At 35.8% G+C, this 18,061-nt stretch overlaps 1 protein-coding gene across 5 annotated transcripts in view; it reads right to left on the bottom strand.

The window, feature by feature from the left end:
- The window catches only part of WDR70 (WD repeat domain 70), a 127,963-nt gene that overhangs the window by 10,599 nt on the left and 99,303 nt on the right, over nucleotides 1–18,061 (bottom strand). For all 5 annotated transcript variants that reach the window (XM_064405728.1, XM_064405729.1, XM_064405732.1 and 2 more), the window contains exons 13-15: nucleotides 17,021–17,159; nucleotides 2,298–2,398; nucleotides 823–902 (exon numbers count right to left, since the gene is read on the bottom strand). In XM_064405728.1, the coding sequence (XP_064261798.1) occupies nucleotides 823–902; nucleotides 2,298–2,398; nucleotides 17,021–17,159 (320 nt within the window). The remainder of the gene's footprint in view (nucleotides 1–822; nucleotides 903–2,297; nucleotides 2,399–17,020; nucleotides 17,160–18,061) is intronic.

Raw genomic sequence — 18,061 nt, 5'->3', positions numbered from 1 at the left:
TCTAAAGCACTTTTTCTTTATTATGCTGCCAAACAACTTGTCTGTTTTATAGAGCATTGGTTTTAGAATGTGTAAAACTAAGACTACTAGAAATCAGCACTGAACACCCTGGAATTGGTAGAGGATGAAGAGAAGCAGCACACCACAACCACGTGACTGTTGTCATTCCACATGAGGAAACACTACACAGGGCAATGCTAATGGTGATGGTCAAAATCTCTCAGTTAATTCCCTCATTCCACTGTAAAATCTGTTGCTGGGAAAAGGCAGATCATGGAACATTTTATAGTAGCAATGATAACTAGTTCTTATGTGTCCGTGGTCCTTACTACAAACACAAGCACTCAGAAAACCCCAAGGCTAGGGACAATTAAGCTATTTAAAACCCTGTATAACTTCAGTAGTTATAAATTTTGAAAAATCATTTGTTATTTGCTCAAGACCTATCTCCCATCTCTGATTTTGTCACTGGTATTGCAAAATGGCAAGACTCTTCCTAAATCCATCTACATTCCACAATTAAGTAATAGAAAACTGAAGCTGTAAAAAAGCTCCAAAAATTTTGAGGCTTTCAGGAGCGCCACAATCAAGAAACCAACCATTATTAACAATTTACAGAGCATATAGATTAGATATACCTTTCTGTTTGTGCAACACTATAAAAAAATTGTATGAAGCACCAATATATGACACCAGTGATCAATGCTTAATGAAAGACTGGTTTTTAGAGGAGAAAAAATAGAGCTGAACAATCGGCAAATAATTTCAAACCTAAGAATGAGCTAAGGATTCTACTATAAAGATATGTTTAAATTTACTTACGTGTTATAATGTAATCCTGCGTGAGAGTCTCTGCTTGTCTCTCTTTTCGTTTTGTTTTGACCACACATAATTTTGCTCCCCTAGGAGGAAACAGAGCAGTTCAGTTAGTCTGTTTATACCAAACAGAAACCAGTTTTTATTCAAGACAGTCTCAACAAAATTATACAGCACTCTAAATATTCATGAATGTGTGTATCTTTGCCTGCTCACACTCATGTGAAGTAGGGTAGGGAGATTACAGTGTTTTTGTTACAGAGCAGTTTATATGACATGCAGAAATAAGGGTGGAAGATTCATTTCACACTTCATTTGTCCACAGTACTTTAGTGCGCACATTGGAAGTGCTGCTCTCCAAACCTGGGCACTCACTTACTCCTGATATAATTTTTCCTAGGCAGCAGAGCTGGCCATTATCTTACCAGAGGTGCCTGTAACACTGCGGCAGGAAAGACTGCATAAGCCTGGCTGCAGCAAGATTGATTTAAACCAGTGGTATTTACCTCCTCATGGTAAATACCAGGAAATAAACCAGCACAAAATTGCACTAGGACTCTGTGGTCCAAAAAATGATGACCAACTCTCACGTTCTCTAAACTGCCAAAATCAGAAAATAAAACTTATTTCTGATAATCTTGTAAACCAGAGTTCATGTTCACACAGAAGTGCCCAGGTGACAGTAAGTATACAGAAAACATGAACTCAATTTGGTTTAGGATGCCAGCAACACAAAGATACCACATACATAGGAAGAACACCTTATTTATTCCACTCAGTATCAATGAATTGTACATTTCCTCCCAGCTGACAGGAAGGAAGAATGTGCCACTTCCTAAAAGAGAATTAATCACAAACCAAGTATTTATAGGCCCTCTTCATCCTAGGTTGGCAAGTCACTGTCTGATAAATCAGTACCACCTTTCCCTTAGATATACAGACAAAATCCTCATGTGATAAATGAGGGTGGTGAAGAAGACTAAAAGAAAGGTGGGGATGTGTTTCCTTGCTTTGCACATTGTCAAACTGGGTCTTCCAGCATTGCTTCATTAGCATTGAAGTATGATGCTTCTAAACAAGATTTTTACTTCAGGAAGAAAATATACATTAAGAAACCTGAATACAATACAAAGACCTAAATACAATAAATACCCACTCAGTAACACTTCCTCAACAATCTCCAACAGACAGGATGAAAGGTTGTTCTTTGTGCAGATTTCATGCAATTAAAAAATGAAAGCATTTGTAAATTCAGGTAGAACAGCCAGCACACTGCAAAAGGAAAAGCCCAGTGGAAAAAGTGCCCCTCTTCATAAGCAAACATTTTAGTTTGTTTTTTTTCTCTTTCTACTGCTGCTGAACAACTAGAACTCTGCAAAACAAATGTTACCAAACCAGTTTTCCTACTATAATCATTGAATCACAGAATCAGGCTAAATTTGAGGGAAAAAAACCCACCATAATAAATGATGATTACATACCTCTGGCTTTTTACAGGATCATAGTACACTTTGGCTAAACCATTTCCAGTACCAACCATGATCTGGTTCAGCTTGGGATGCCAAAGGCAACGCACAACACTCTGAAATAGAGTGAGATATTGACGGTTAGTTGGTCACTCATCTGGATCTTAGAATTAATATTCACATTGTCAAAGAGTGCAGCACACTGTAGCAGGACCAAGCCTAAGCATATGAATGAGCATGTGAATACATGACTGAATAACTCCAGAGTAGAATACAATGTAAAGGGAGTGACAACACCAAGGAAGGAAGTAAAAATTGATGACAGTGTGATAACCAGTGGTTTCTACAGACTATCTGCCAGGGTCTTTAAGGGCACAATGAAAATGGAAAGTTAAAGAGGGATTTGAAGGAGAACAATTAAGTACTTCAGATAAGATATAGCAATTCAGGCCCTCATGACTTCTGTATTCTTATTTTTAATTCTTAATTCTTCCACTTCATTCATCACTTTATCTGTTTTTCCTCTTCTTGTCATACGCTGTTGACCTTTTCACTTGCTGACTGCAGAAACGGAAGAGATGCTGATTTTCACTCTTGCTTCTTTCTTCCCACAACACTAAGAACTTGGTATTTGGAGCCAATGTCTCACAGTACTGTCATCCTTCTGGTCAGCAGGGAAATTCATTTTCAGACATTAAGAGTATTGTTCTACATGTGACTTTGAATCTCCATGTGAGTACTGTTCTGAGTCTGATTCAGCAGGACAGCACAGAAACTCTAAGATTCAAACTTCTGACTCCAGAGAGCCAGAGTGGGAGCAATCTGCCACAAAGGACAACACATCTCATCAAAAACACAAAAGAAAGTATCTATTTTTGACTGACAGTAATATGCCTTAAATGGATATTGTCCAAGGCTGAAGTTGGTTTGTGCCACTTATGTAACAAACAAGAGCTAGCAAGATGCATTATCTTGTTAGTATTTAATGGAACAATGCTCCCTTTTCTAGTCCTCCTTTTCTTCTCCCTCCAGCTTCCCAGTGCATGCTCCATACTATTTCTGGTTTGGTTCAGCCTCCATTTTTTTGATGCTAGCAGACACATAACATTAAAAATACTGAAAAAATTCTGAAGCCCATTCAGCCATCGTGAATCAGAACTTCATTTTACCACAGAACTTCATTTTACCAAGATGATGCATGACACTTCTCCTAAGCTGTTTTTTCTGCTTTGTATTCTCTTTTAGGAAGAAAAACTGAGTGAGTCAAAGTTTCATTAATCAAACAGCCATTCTTTACAAGGCTCCCCAGCAAAGCATCCTCCTACCTACATACTACGTACAACATTACACTTTCCCATTTACTTACAGGTACAAATAAACCTGGTTTGCTTATTACAAGAAAACTACAGAACAACATTTTTAGAGGTAAACCTGAAGTACACAATACAGAGTTGCTAATAAGTTGTTTAAGTAAGAGTTTTACATATTGTTATATAATGCTCAAAATGCTAAACTAACTCTAAAACACCAGTGCTAGTAACAAAAATTAAAGGTCAAAGGTGGGTGGCCTTTTCTTCTATTAATATTTATTGCATGTGGTTAGCCAGCCTTTTTAAACTCTGTAGTTAATGTGGTTCTCCACTTTCTTCTGTCAAGTAAATGTATTTTATAGCATGGTAGTGGATACCAGCCAACAAAAACAAGCCTGAGACAGTGTGGCTCAGCACTGATGGAGTTTGCTGAGTTTCTAACTTGTCAAACATGCACAGCACACTTAAAACCACCATGGCACGTGCTACAGTGCAGGCAAAAGAAACTGCCATTAAATGTAGCCCTATAAATCTTTCAAAACCATAAAACATTCCCAAAATATAATTTGTTAAAAACTAAACAAACTCAAATCCGAACACGCAAGTAATTTGATCAATCCACTGGTATATAAACCTACTTTATAAAAAATAATAAAAACTACTTCTGTGGATTTTAGATTATTTTAGAAACCGACAATTCTTCAAATATACAAAAATACTGAATCCCTAAACTATATCCTGAAAAATTTTTCCAATCATTTAATCCTAAAGAAATCAAAATTCTAATTAACTGCACAACAAAGGGATGATTGTAGGCTAGGTCTTAGTACTGGGAGGGAAGGGTAAGGAGAATCTTTATCACGCAAAAATAATTAACACTTAAAGAGCATTTATTCTTTGATGCCTCTAATTTCTCAACTGCTACCGCCTAGAATAACTCAGGTAGACACCTTTATCAATGTAAATGCTAAACATCAAATTCCATCTCAAAGAAGGTGCTACCTCCCAGCTCTCCAGGCACTTATGTTCATTGCAGATAAAGAGGCGCTTTCGTGCCTTTGTCTTGGTGCGCATGTAGGTAGGCACCCATCTACTGATACTGAATTTTTCACAACTCTAGAAGGATTGTGGTTGGAAGAGAGCTCTGTAGATGACAAAATCAACAAGCCTTCTCCAAGCGGGAGATACTACAGACAGTGCAGGATATCACCCTGTTTGTTTTTTAATACTTTCTGGGATGGAAACCTGACAGCCTCTTTCAGCAACCTGTTTCAATGTACAACCAGCCCTACTATAAAAAAACCTAAAAACCCAACCACAAACTGCAAATAATTTTCATTCATTTAAAACAAGAAAAACCTATGTAGATTCTGTAAGTAAAAAAATGTGACATCATAGCTTAGCAAATGGAAAATGTCTTGTAATAAAGAAGAACGATAAAATGCAGAATGTGTCATCACGCAAACATCTTCAACATTGAAAAAAGATTTCTGTGCTGGCTGAATGTTTTGGACACTATGCTTTTGGAGCATGAAGTCCTGGAAGCCTGTCATAAAAATCCTGAAAATAATTTTTCCATAGACTGGTGTGGCCAGCTTTGTGATTATAAGAAAATTACAAAAGATAATTACTAGTAATGATTTAAAAGTTGTTTTGGTTTTTTGCTATGGCAAAAGCATTAAGTTCTTCAAATTAAATAAATCTGAAAAGCCTTTGGCAATGTCTGTTCATATACAAACACAGTAGCTTGCATTTGGAAATACTGGGAAAACACTGTGAAAGTATTTTTGTGAAGACAGACAGGGAAAATATTAAAAATATTACCCAAAAGAGAAACACTGCAAATTTACCCTCTTGATTCTCACTGTGAAAGAGGCTAGAACAGATTCAGTGGGTGTCATTGTCTGTAGGCAGTTCTGGGGTGGTTCCCAAATAGTCTCACCCCTATCAGTCTGTTCTCACCTCTGTATTTCCCTTTGTGTCATGTAAACAGAGCTGTTGCTGCAGGTAAACAGTAAACAACACCAAATAATTTTTCTGTCAGGTTATTCTCCATCTAGGTGAGCACACTAGACAACTACACATACGGCTTTTCTGGTATTGAACAAGCACTAGTGCTTTGACAAGAGTTAACAGCAGTGTCTCTAAATGAGAAACTGAAGCCTCATTTTTTGTAACATGGAATGGGACACTTATTCTGGCCTAGGAATACAGCCCTGTGTTTAACAGGCACGGTGAAGAATAACTGAAGCAGATTTGTCAGCAAGCAAAAGCTAATTACCTCAGCTGAAACTTTCCAGAGTACTTGGGCAACACCCTGACAGAAGTAAACATGCAGAGAGGGCATTTTACAAGGTCAGCAAGAAAAGATTTAAATGATTTGTGGCATAGGAGTGGAAAATTTACCCCCTAAGATGAATCTATGAAGCTGGTAAGGTCATGAAACTGACTGATGTCAAGGACTGGAAGAATTTTCCTGGATTTTTGCTTATAAAGATGGTTTGAGACTGCAGCAGAAAAGGCAAAATTCAGTTCCCTGGACCACACTTCAGATAAAACCACTCAGTTTTAGAGTGTGGATAGAGCTGATTCAGGATGGGAAGTGCAGAGGGGTCAGTACAGGTTAGGCAGGAAGGTTAATTATTTCTAGTAAGAGGGATTATGAATGGTTAGAGACCACACATTAACAGTGGTTATCTGGATAGTAAAAAGCTTCAGAGAGGATGCGCTGTGATAAAACATATAAAGAAAAAAAAAACATAAATGCATTAATCAATGCTGCATCATGCAGAAAGTATTCCTAGTTCCTGTGAATTACAGAGTATATACAGTCTTCACATAAATGTTATATTTTAGACCTAAAAGATTTTTCTGCAGCATTTCAGAGCCTGAGCAGTCATTTAATCTTACTGGTATCTTTTCAATCTACCAAAATGGTTGCTCATAATGATGTTGCTCATTATGTAACAAAATAACAAGAGCACATATAAAGAATGTCTCTTGAAAGCATTATTCACCTCTATCCTCTTTCACTCTGTTGCAAAAGATTAAGGGAAGATTCAGGTTTCTGTCCATCACTGCCTTCTTGAATTCCTGTACTAACATTTGACATGTCTGTGAGCTGATCTTGTACAAAATAATTGGGTTTTTATTTGGTGCATCTCAGCTCAGATCCAACAAAATCTCACTAACTTTTTATGTAAACAAGCCCCATGATAACAGTTAATCTTTTTCTGTTAGCAAAATTTTATTAAACAGACATGTATGTGTGTATGCATATGGAGATCATAATTGCAACAAGACTGGCATGATAATGATTTCACCATTTTCCAAAACATTCCAAGAACTTTCAGATTTTGGACATAAACAGAAATCACCATACACTTCTATAGCACTTAGGTCAAGAGAATTATATTCTCTCCTTGCTACTGCAAAATGAAAAGTGAAATACAGGGGTCATATTTTACAGTGACATTTTAACTTCTTTTCCCTCCTTGAGGAGGTCTTAGTGCTTCTCAGACAGGCACTGTTTTCTTTGCAAACTACCCTTTCTCTCTAAAGACAGTTAAGTTTTAAGGTTAAGTACCATGTAGTTATCTTTGAAAATGAACGTTTCATGTAAAGTGTATTTTCAGATAACGCATGACAATGTATCAGCTTTTTCAAGTTCGTTACTAAATCTTCTCCTGCCATGCAGGGAAGAGGAAAGAAAAACGTGTTTCCATATCAGTTATGTACTCTTGAAATAGACATTTTCCTTTTTTTTTCTTTTCACTTCAGGTACACACTTTCACTCTTCTCTGGCTGTTTTTGTCTTTCAACTGGCTTATACATTTGCTCCAAAACACTAGATATGACTAACCAGCTAAGAGCAGCTATCAGACTTTTAGGCAAAGTCTACTGAATTACTGTCTCCTCCCACGGCTGTTAGTGCTAACTATTTAAATAAAAACACTGACAACAAATCTGCTTTGCAGACTACATCTATCTACTTCCATTCCTACAGTAAACTACCCTGAGAAGCTGGAAAGCTCTACTTAATGATTCTGACATACAGCTAATATTCATACTTTCCCTGTGCTGATTGTGCAGTCAAAATTTCACCTGCAAACAGGGAAAATCAAAAGTGATCTTCCAAATAGCCACTAGGAAAAAATACTGCTAATTTCAGATAAATACGGAAAATGGAAACATGCTAATCCTAGGTTTTCACACATCTCTAACCTATGAAACAAGAATTCATAAGCATTTGATGTTTCTTTAAAAGCGTTACACTTCAGATGAAGTTCAGTAACTCCATGGTGAAGCTGCTGATGTTTTGACAGTTGTTGGGAAATCAGGTGCAAGTAAGAGAGCGTAGGCTTCGCTCTCAGCTAGCACAAGCCTTTCATGGACTGGCAGGCTTTTCTCCTGTGAATTGCCTACAGTCAAAAATTCTTAAATCAACAGAAATGAATGCAAAAGTAACGCATTATCTCCTACTTTGCTACTGGCAAGGTCAGAAAATGAGAGATTAAATGTTCTAGCGCTTTAGTAGAAGACAATATTAACACCCACAGAGGGAAGTGAAGAGTTTAGGTGGGACTTGTTTCATCAAACTTAACATGTCTACACTTTTAATCTTTGGAGATCTATTCTTTAAATGTCTACAAATGTCTCCCTTTAAAGTTAACAGAGAGAAATAAGCATTTTACAGTGGACTTCAGCTAACCTATTTGAGAAATCTATTTTAGGATCGGATAAAATCACAGTCTGAATATGTTTATTTTTCTCTGTTGATTAGAAAAGGAGCCTAGGGTGACTGGATCAGCTGTAGACATCTATATTTGGTCAGGTGAATCCTTACAGTGTACAGTGGCCAAAATAGCTATAAAAGAAAAACAGAAAACAAATGAGGATCTATATTACAGCATGTTGCGCTACTTAGATGAAGCTCCACAGTCCAAGATAAAGAATCCTGGCACCCATATTGAATATTCCTAGTGGAGAAAGAACACACCAGACACAAACTTCTAAAACTGCCCAACAAATCTTGAAAACCTTAGCTTCAAAAATCAGGTGTAGCTGTGGAGATATCAAAAATTGAATAGGGGTTAAACAGAAAAAACTGTATATTTGCCCTTGTTGCTTACTCCTTTCCTAACCTACAATCTAATAAATAATTCCTCAGAATCTGTTCTGAAGCTATACAATAAAAAAGTGAAAGCAGGAGCTGCTGACCGAAGAAAATATTTTCAGTTAGGAGAAGAAAAACTTAAACAAACCTTCTCTCTTTCCCATGTGAAAGCTTTGCTTCAGTGGCTGTGACGGTATGTGATGGGCTCTGTTTGAACAGAACTGCTTGGATTCCCTGCACTTGGCTGTCCAGGCAGCCAGATGAGGGACATGTCAGCAGGGAAGATAGCAAATATATAAAATGACATTCTGACCGTGGTTGTGGATTCCATAAGGACAAGTGACCCCAGCAGTTGCTAAGAGGGGCTTTTCTGACTGAACTGAGTCTTTATCTTAAATGTAATCACTACAAATTCCAGTCTTTCGGAAAAAAGCCTTGTCTGTCAACATCAGTGCAAGTATGCATGCAACTAGTTTATATAGCACATCTATTCTGTCCTTTCTGCTATAAAACTGTCCTACATACTTAAAGTGAAGAACCACTTCCAGCATCTTTTGCGCTTGCAGCACAGGAGCTCAAAATGTAATAAATAATACCACTTAGGTAGCTTATAATGAACTACCATCATCTGTTACCTAAGCTTATATCATATTTGTATTTGAGAAGGGTAAGCAATTTCAAACTTGGGCTGGATAGAGGGATGAAATCTCACCATAGCCTTTCAGCTTTATCTTCCATAGTTCTAGGACTTGTACATTAAGTACTTCTGACTTTAGCAAAATGTCTCCCCATAGGAGAAGGGAAATGTACAAAGTTATTTCAGGAAAACATCTCCATTTATTCAATACAGTTTCAATGTCTTTGAATAAAACATAAAAAGTTTAGATGCCAACTGCTGAAGACAACATCCCACCACCACAAGACTGTTCCCCATTCCTGTTTGGTTACTACCACTTTTAAACAACTTCTGTAATTAGGAAAGATATTAAAGCAGGGGCTCTCAAGCTTTTCCATTTTATAATAAAGGTGTGGAACTGTTTAGAAACTTCAAATATTTAGACTGCTGTGCAGTGGATATGAATCTAGTCTTTGTACAAACTTTCACAGACATGTTTTATGTGGCTCACAGTTTTCATGAACCAAAAAAAACTTTTGTCATGTTTTATTTTACACATCACAAGAAGAATGCATACACTACTTAAGAAAAGAGAGGAAAATGAATCAAAATATACTAAAAATCTCAGGATGAGGAAAGATCCAAATGCATTCTAACTTAGAGGCAATAAAAAAGTCTGTCTCAAAGATCTCAATGCTTTAAAAGAAAAAACTTCTCTCATGCATACTCCATGAAGTTCAGCAACAGGCCCCAAGGATTTTTTAAGCAAGTGTTTCAACACATTTTCACCCACATTAACAAATAATTTCTCACCAGCTCCAAGCAACTGGAATTTAAAGGAAAAATTAAAAAACAAAAAATTCAGAAACTTGAAATTCTAATCCATAGATAATAGCAATCTATCTGCAGAAATACCATCATTTCTATACAATTATCAAAGATCATTGATAATTATGCCAATTCCTCCTGCACACTCTGTAATCTCTTTCCACGGGTGTCTTAGAGCAGAGTGGAGACACAACAGACATCTACCTGGCTTGCCATGCTGTTCTCCACCTGGAAACAGCTGGTCAGCCTCCTGGAAGCACCAGAATAAGGGATAAAACTGTGTAACTCTTATAAAACTGCTGAGTTTTAAGTAATAATAAAAAAGTTAAGTAACAGATTTAGAAGTGTGCCATTCTCAAATGTCTGCCAAGCTGAACACCGAATGCTTCCACCTTGTTTCTTCTTTTGAGCAAAAATGCGGTTAACACATGTTAATACTATGTATGCTCTGATTTAAAAAAAGGCTGCTCACATAAATAGAAATGTACTAATATTACATTTAAAAATCTACTGTAAACCCCAATTGCAAAAATCTTCACGTTCAAGATTCCCCTGGAGCTCTTCCAAGGAAAAGAGCCAACTACAATAAATAAGGTGGGAAGTTAGGGAGTATCTACAATGTAGTGACCTGCTATCATTAGAATTATAATACACAGGTGAATACAGTAGTGGAGGAGGGAATACTTAATGGTTTTCCCCTGTGAAACATGACTTAGAAAATATGTGGAAATATTCAACAGAAAATGGATCAGAAATGGACAAAACTTACAATTCTCTAGAATTGGAGTAGAATTTCTGTAGAAACCAGAAATACCCTAAATTATTTTCAGAGGTCATTATTTTAAAGAAGGATTTTAATACAGAAAACGTGGATAACAATGCTGTATCACTCAACTTTCAAGGTACAGCTATGAAATATATTTTTACAAGAGCATGGAGCCACTGAACAATATTTTCCTCTTTTGATGAATAAAAAAATAACTTAAGGTGGCAACCTGTTTCCCTTGTAACTGCAATGTCAGGCATTTTCAAACACTTGGTCTGTTAAAATTACAACTACACTTTCATCTTCATATATCATAAAACTAAGGGAGACAACCTTCATGTGCACTCCCACTCCCTTTTACAGGAACAAAACCCTCACAGCTTATTACTTTGTATAGCTCAAAACTCTAGTGACATCTCCCCTAAAACAAAGTACTGCTGCTCCAGGATACACAAAGGGAAGGACCACATTGTCCTTATATATATATGGAAGCAGAAAATAAAAATTGACAGGTTACCACACTACAAAAGAAAACACATTCCTGTGATTCACCTCTTATCCCAGAGGGTGTTTTTGTTCACTTAAGAAACCACGTAAGTTTACTGGGCCTTAAATATTGTATTAATTTAACTACTGTGGAAAATACGGATTTCCCATAAAAATAAATGGTTTAAAAAAAAACCCCAAACAAAAAAAACCCAAAACAGAAGTTGCATGATGATTTCTTGCAAAAGTTAAAAGAACTTATTTTTCTGAAATAAAGAAAAGCTTTAAATCTCAGTGAAATGGGCCACAGTGGAAAAGTCCTTTACTATATTACTGCACCTTATAAATAGAAAATTATATTATTTAAGGTTAAGGAAAGAAATACTGCAATCCTAAAGAACCCATAAGCATAAAGGATGCTGGAAGGCTCATATTCCTTATTCCTTCTTTCCTTTTAATTCTTTCATCTAAAAAGCAGCTTTATTTATAGCTTGTCTCAGAAGACCTTCCTGAAACATCCCTTAGAGGTATTTTAAGAAGTATTTAATAATTTAACTTTTGCTTATATTTGAGAAACTAAGAAAATATTGAAGAATCCTCCTAACAGAAATAGGTTTCCCAAAACAACCATAAATCTATAATTATGGACTGCAGCTTATCTACAAAATTCTGTGGGATATTTTAAAAACTTGTATATCTCATTTTATAATGTACACAAACTCATATTCTCAGCTCATTTTTAAATTAAATTATTACTTCAATTTTCATTAAAAATCAGCAATTCCTGTAACTATACAACTTTTTTCTTTTTTTTTAATTTCTCAGTGCCCATCCTTGCTTGGCAGTAACAGGGTGTAATACTGGTCCCTTCCATATGGGGAAAATGAGTACTCTACTGCTGCCAAGATCAATCTTGTCTGTAATGAGGATAACTACAGGGTGATCTGTTGGAAGTAGCCAAATGAATGACAGACATGTAAGAGTGATTCAAGTGCCTATCCACAGCTATTTAAAATTAAACTGACACTGGGGGAAATGTTGTGTACCCATTTCTTTTTCCCATACACTAGGTATTTTTAACTGGTTCCCATGAAGATCTCATGCTTGCACAACCAAAGCAAGAATTAGGAATAAATCCTCCCTGGCCTTCATCTGGCACTGAAATCTCCCTTCCCTTCCAGACTGCATATTCCAAAGGTGAGACCTCATTCCACAGCAGCTACAGGTCTTCCTGCCTCTCACACTATCTGACAAAAAGAAAGGGAAACAGCGTCTGAGTTTCTGAACTTAAGCTCTGTACCCCCAAATTCTGGCAGTATTGTTTCCTGCCATCTGTTTAAGTCTCCTTAACCATGTAAACTGAATGAAAAAAGGTTCTGTATGCAATTAATATTTCAGATTAAATAAGCCTCTAATGCTCAAATTGAGAAAGTTTAATTAACTCATTTTATTGTAAAATTATTTGACAAAAGAGTGGAAGAACCTTTCATAAATAATACTGTCAAGACAGGAAAGAAAGAGACAGAAAAAGAAGAGAAAGAGGCAGAAAAAAATATTCATAACAGAGTATTTCCAAGTTCCATTAAAAAGACGGAATTCTGTACAATTTAGTAAACATGATCACTGTCACAGTAGAAAGCCCTCAAAATCTCCAATTTTACCTGTACACACTGAGCCAGAGCAAGGCTGGGGCACTCCACACAGAGCATCAGCTTTCTTATGAGAGTGGCAGAGGCAAGAGCTCCAGCCCTGATGTAATTTTGATGTAACCTGCAGTAAGTAAAGGACCCCACCATATAACCTGCAGCACGGGTGTTTTCTCTCCTTGATAAACTCAAGGGAAAAAAATAATTCACTGAATGCTATTAACTGCAAAATTCCTCTATCTGCATCAAGATATCTCCAAAACAGCAGTCATTGAAAGCAGAAAGGATGGTCAGAGAAGAACCAACAATTTTGTCTTTGTCCTGTTCACACCTCCAGCTACTGGCCAGAGAGAGAGCCCGTGGTCTCCAGCTCTTTTGACATTAGTTTTCTTCAAAAAGCCTTGCTATTTATCTAAGAAGCTTGAATTCCATGAAAGTCCTAATGCCTTCATGGTGGGACGGCATTCAAGAGTGGACATAACAACACAGCTGTTTAAGCACAGATTGTGGCTGAGAAACAAAAAAACAAAACACTAATAGAAGAGGAAAAAAGCAAATTCATATTCTGTACCCAGCCACTACAGCAGAAACTAGTCAGACTGTTAGCCTATTAGTAAAACCACAAGGTTTCACTTCAGCAGCTCCGAAACAGTAATGGATTTTCCCATGAAAACTTGAAAGAAAAGGTGAAAAAAGGTTTGTGTGGTATGATGGAAAGGAATGCCAGACACAGCTTTGGTCAAACATTCCCATTAAATATTTTCTCATTACCCACTAAGTTCACTCACAGGCCAATTTCACTGGCTATTTACCAAGGAGGTTTAAGATAATGTTTACTGCTCTTTACTGCTTTTCTATTTTCTAGGCTTGTTGGCATTACCCTTTAAAAAATCCTAGTGAAATTAAGATAGTAACACATGAATAGTTTACACTATATTGAGAAAATCTCAGTAGATTTTCTGCTATTTTGATTATATACATTCTACCACTAAACTGCTATACAATTGCTTTCAAAAAGTTACTAAAGATGCCATTTTTCTTTAGCAATATGGACTAAATCTCACTGAAATCACTGAAATTATTTCATTAGAAATGAGAGCAGATCAGGCTCTTTGCACAGACAGATATTGATGCATTTGTCCTTTTATTACACATATAGCATAGCATAACTTCAACTCTGTAATACCTAAAAAAACCCAGAACAGGAAGAGTAAAATTATGTATTTCAGCACTAGTTAATATGGAAAATGTAAAGAAGTGTAACATTTAGTTGCAGAAAACAAACTGAAGTCTTGGATAACAATATGTATTTATCTTTAATTACACTAATGCTAAATGCTAACTGCTATTTTTGACAGTATAAGGAAAAAATGGAAACTAGGAAAGCAGCTGGTAGAAAGAAAGTAATTACTACACTGCTGAAAAAAATACTTTGATAAACTACACACAAGATATTAATCTTACAGTTTACAGACCAGTGATCTTTCCAACAAACAGCATTTACTGCTTACAGAACATAAAAGCCAGCTTCTTGAACATTCATTTGCTTTTAGCATGCCTTTATGCATTTGTATTTCATCAAACACAGTAATTTGAGAAGAACACTAGAAGTAAAGAACATTAATGAAAAAGCCAAAAGATACAAACAGTAGAAAGACCTTAAAAATATATACTGCTTTTATTTTGTACGACCGTTTATAGGAAATATTCTTCTTTTAGATTCAGACTGATATGCTAAACTGTGTTTTCCTTAGATGTGTAGAGTTAAAGTTATAAACTAAATAGACTTGTTGTACAGGTATGGGTAGTGCTGACTCACTGAAAATTATGTCATAAGATCAGTATATGTCTAAATTCTTCACCTATTGGTTCCATTATTTTTATTTCCACCGTGCAAAGCAGATGACAGTCTTAAATTTTATAACTACAAATGAAGAAAACCAGCAGCACTAAAACTCTATAGACCAAAGTGATTTACTACAGTCTTAAAAAGTACCATATAAATATCAGCACCTATACAAATTTATAGTATAAAATTATGAACCTGCTTAGACTTATACACATACTTAAAATTTTACTATATTAGTGGCCCCAATGAAGTTGTTTATTGACAGTTTCTTACTGTTGGGTCTGCATTTCATGTCTTTTTTGCATTTTTAAACAAAGAACAGAAATTTAGCTCCTGATTCTAAGAGAAAGTGGGAGCAAAATAATATTTTGTGGACTCCCCTGTAGCATGATCTATCTTGGCAGGTAAACATACCCTTAATTTCCAAGACTTAAAAGACAAAGTTACTAAATGAAAACAAAAATTTCTTTGAATGCAAAAAAAGACTGGCTGCTGATCTCAAGCAGTAGTTCTCAATATTTAAGTGATTTTGGAGACACAGGATCAACCACTGACAAGCTTTTCCCTCCTGCAGCTTAAGTGAAGTTTCTGCACACTGTTATTGACATGACCATTACTAAAAGGAGATGGCATCATGACAACCTCCAAACACTCAGGTCTAAGGAGTTCAAATTCATTGTGAATGGAATTATGAAACTCTTTTTGTTTTTGGTGCCCACGGACAGAAGAGCTCCTACAAAAATCTACTTCTTGCACTTTATCTTATGTAGTTGTTTGTTTTTTTCTCTGTCATGAAGTTTCAGAGGAGATACTGAGGCATTCATGCTTTCTCTCAGGAAAAGGTTAAAAATACTTGGTTATGAGGCTTGTATCAGAAAATAAAAATCCCCTAGAAATTCTAATGAAGTTAGCTTGGTTTGTGGTTTGGTATGTTCCATAGGAGAAAAACATAAAAGCCAATTTCTGCTGTATTTGGAGAAATTATTTAGCAATAAGTAAAACTTCCAAAGTCATATAAAACCTCTTTCTATTTAGATTATATGTTTAAGATAAAAACAGGTGTTCTTCTAGGGGAAAAAAAACATGTTTGTTTTCTGCTTTGGTAAGAATTCAGCATTTTTAATTTCCAAGACAGCTACCACAAAAATTATAGATATAAGAAATCCATCCATAAGCAGATTTTACCTTCAGATAGACTAATGGAGAAAGCAGGATTTGAAAAGAAAAGAAAATACAAAGGAGGTGGTGTATAAACAACATCCAACAGAAGGAGGTTTGTTCTACTGTGCTAGGATAACCTGTTGTGCTTGCTTTAAAAAAGTGCAGAAAGAGAAAATGGTATCCTGGAACTAAGTGACAAAATCACTAACCTGAAATACTCCAATAAAAATAGACATAAGTATAGATTGCCATACTTATCAGTGGCAATTCTATTGTAATTTCACCCTCTCCTATGGGTGAAATAACACACATTATGGGTGTTTGTTACCACCCATAAGTTTACTTGTATACCACAAGAGTAAAAGGACCTTTTCATCTATGGTATTGAGCTTTTCCCTTCTACACAAGGGAATAGGTGGTCAGCTCAAGCCATGAACAGACCCTTCTGTATTACAGGTTCTCAGCTTTAGGTTTTTATAGTAACTGGTGAGAAAGGTGTTTTTGATGGATTTCTTAATGATGCCTTCTTTTTGCAACAAATTGTTGCATTTAAACAAGCAAGAAACACATTCTAGAGTAACCACTAATCTGGTCTCATGGACAAGAATGGGTTTTGTCCCAATAAGGCACTTCACCATGATAACTAGTCAAGTAAACAACATAAACATTGTATTTTAGGATTTGTGTCTCATTTCACAGATCTAGAAGGGTTCACAAAAATCCTTGAGAAATGCAATGCTAACACTAGAGCAGGGAAGCTCTACTGCTTCAACACCTTGTCCTAGGATTTTTTTAAAATTTAATTGAAACAATTATTCAGGTTACTCTAGCCCTATCTCTTAATCATGGAGTAGGAAAATCACAATAGTGTTAGTAGGTAAGGACCTTTATAAGGGAAAATAAGCATATGAATATGATTTCATTCATATTTTGAAGAGATGATTAAACTAAAATACATACCGCATCTGTAACTTCTATCTCATATAGCTTCTGGAAGGTCTCACGATAAAAGAAACACAGCTTCCCACTGCCACCACCCTTCTTAACAGAGGTGCCTGTGACAAGGATCTTATCATCTGGACTGAAACAACAATCTGTCCTGTTGAAGAAAACAAAGTATGTCACTGAGCAGATAAATAATTAATATATCAAGAATTTACATATAAATTGCACTCCTTAAAACAATCTTTTCTATTTGTTAGTGCTTTCCAGACAAAGCTTAAAAAAAGTATTTTGTTAGCTGTCATCTACTGCTGTAGTTATCAATTAGATTTATCTGTTACAATTGTTATTACTGTTGTGCACAAGATGGGCAAAACTGGAAGGTTCAATAAAAATCCTCCTCCCAGCAAAATTCTCCTCCACTCAAAAGTCTTGCAAGCTTTTCAATACAACAAACAAACAAACAAACAAACAAAAGTACTTTCAAATCTGGCTGTCATCATTAAAAAAATGTACTAATCATGAAATCTGATTTTGCTGATGATGAATTCTTCAGTGATGCAAGGTGGTGTGTTTATACACTGGCCAAAAATATTTTTCTGTTTATTTTTCCTCTCAGTTACAAATTGCAGTTAAGACTGAGCTGTCCATGACTTGTCTTTCTAAGATCTTATTTCAAAATTACAAACTGTCCTTAGAGGATTTGGCTGTATTACAGCAATGGAAATGCAGACCAGACGAATAAAAATATTGAAAACAATACTTAGCACTATCCAGTAAAATAAAATCAGTATTTCTGATTCTGTAACCTCAATTCATATCAAGTACCTTCATGTTATGTCTAGTTTTTCATTCAGCTCTTTTTTTATTAATTATAGACTAAATAAGAATAAGATTTACATCTATATCTCATTACACACATAAGGGTCTCCTCCTGTAATGTTACTAATCTAATCAGACTTAAGACATATGAGACTGAAATATCACAAAAATAAGATCTTTTAAAGCAACACAAATCCCTAAAACAGACCAGAATTGTCACTGCACAGTTCTCCTTGT

Source organism: Passer domesticus, chromosome Z (genome assembly GCF_036417665.1).
Source record: "Passer domesticus isolate bPasDom1 chromosome Z, bPasDom1.hap1, whole genome shotgun sequence".
NCBI lineage: Eukaryota > Metazoa > Chordata > Aves > Passeriformes > Passeridae > Passer > Passer domesticus.
This window is presented reverse-complemented; position numbering and strand designations above follow the sequence as displayed.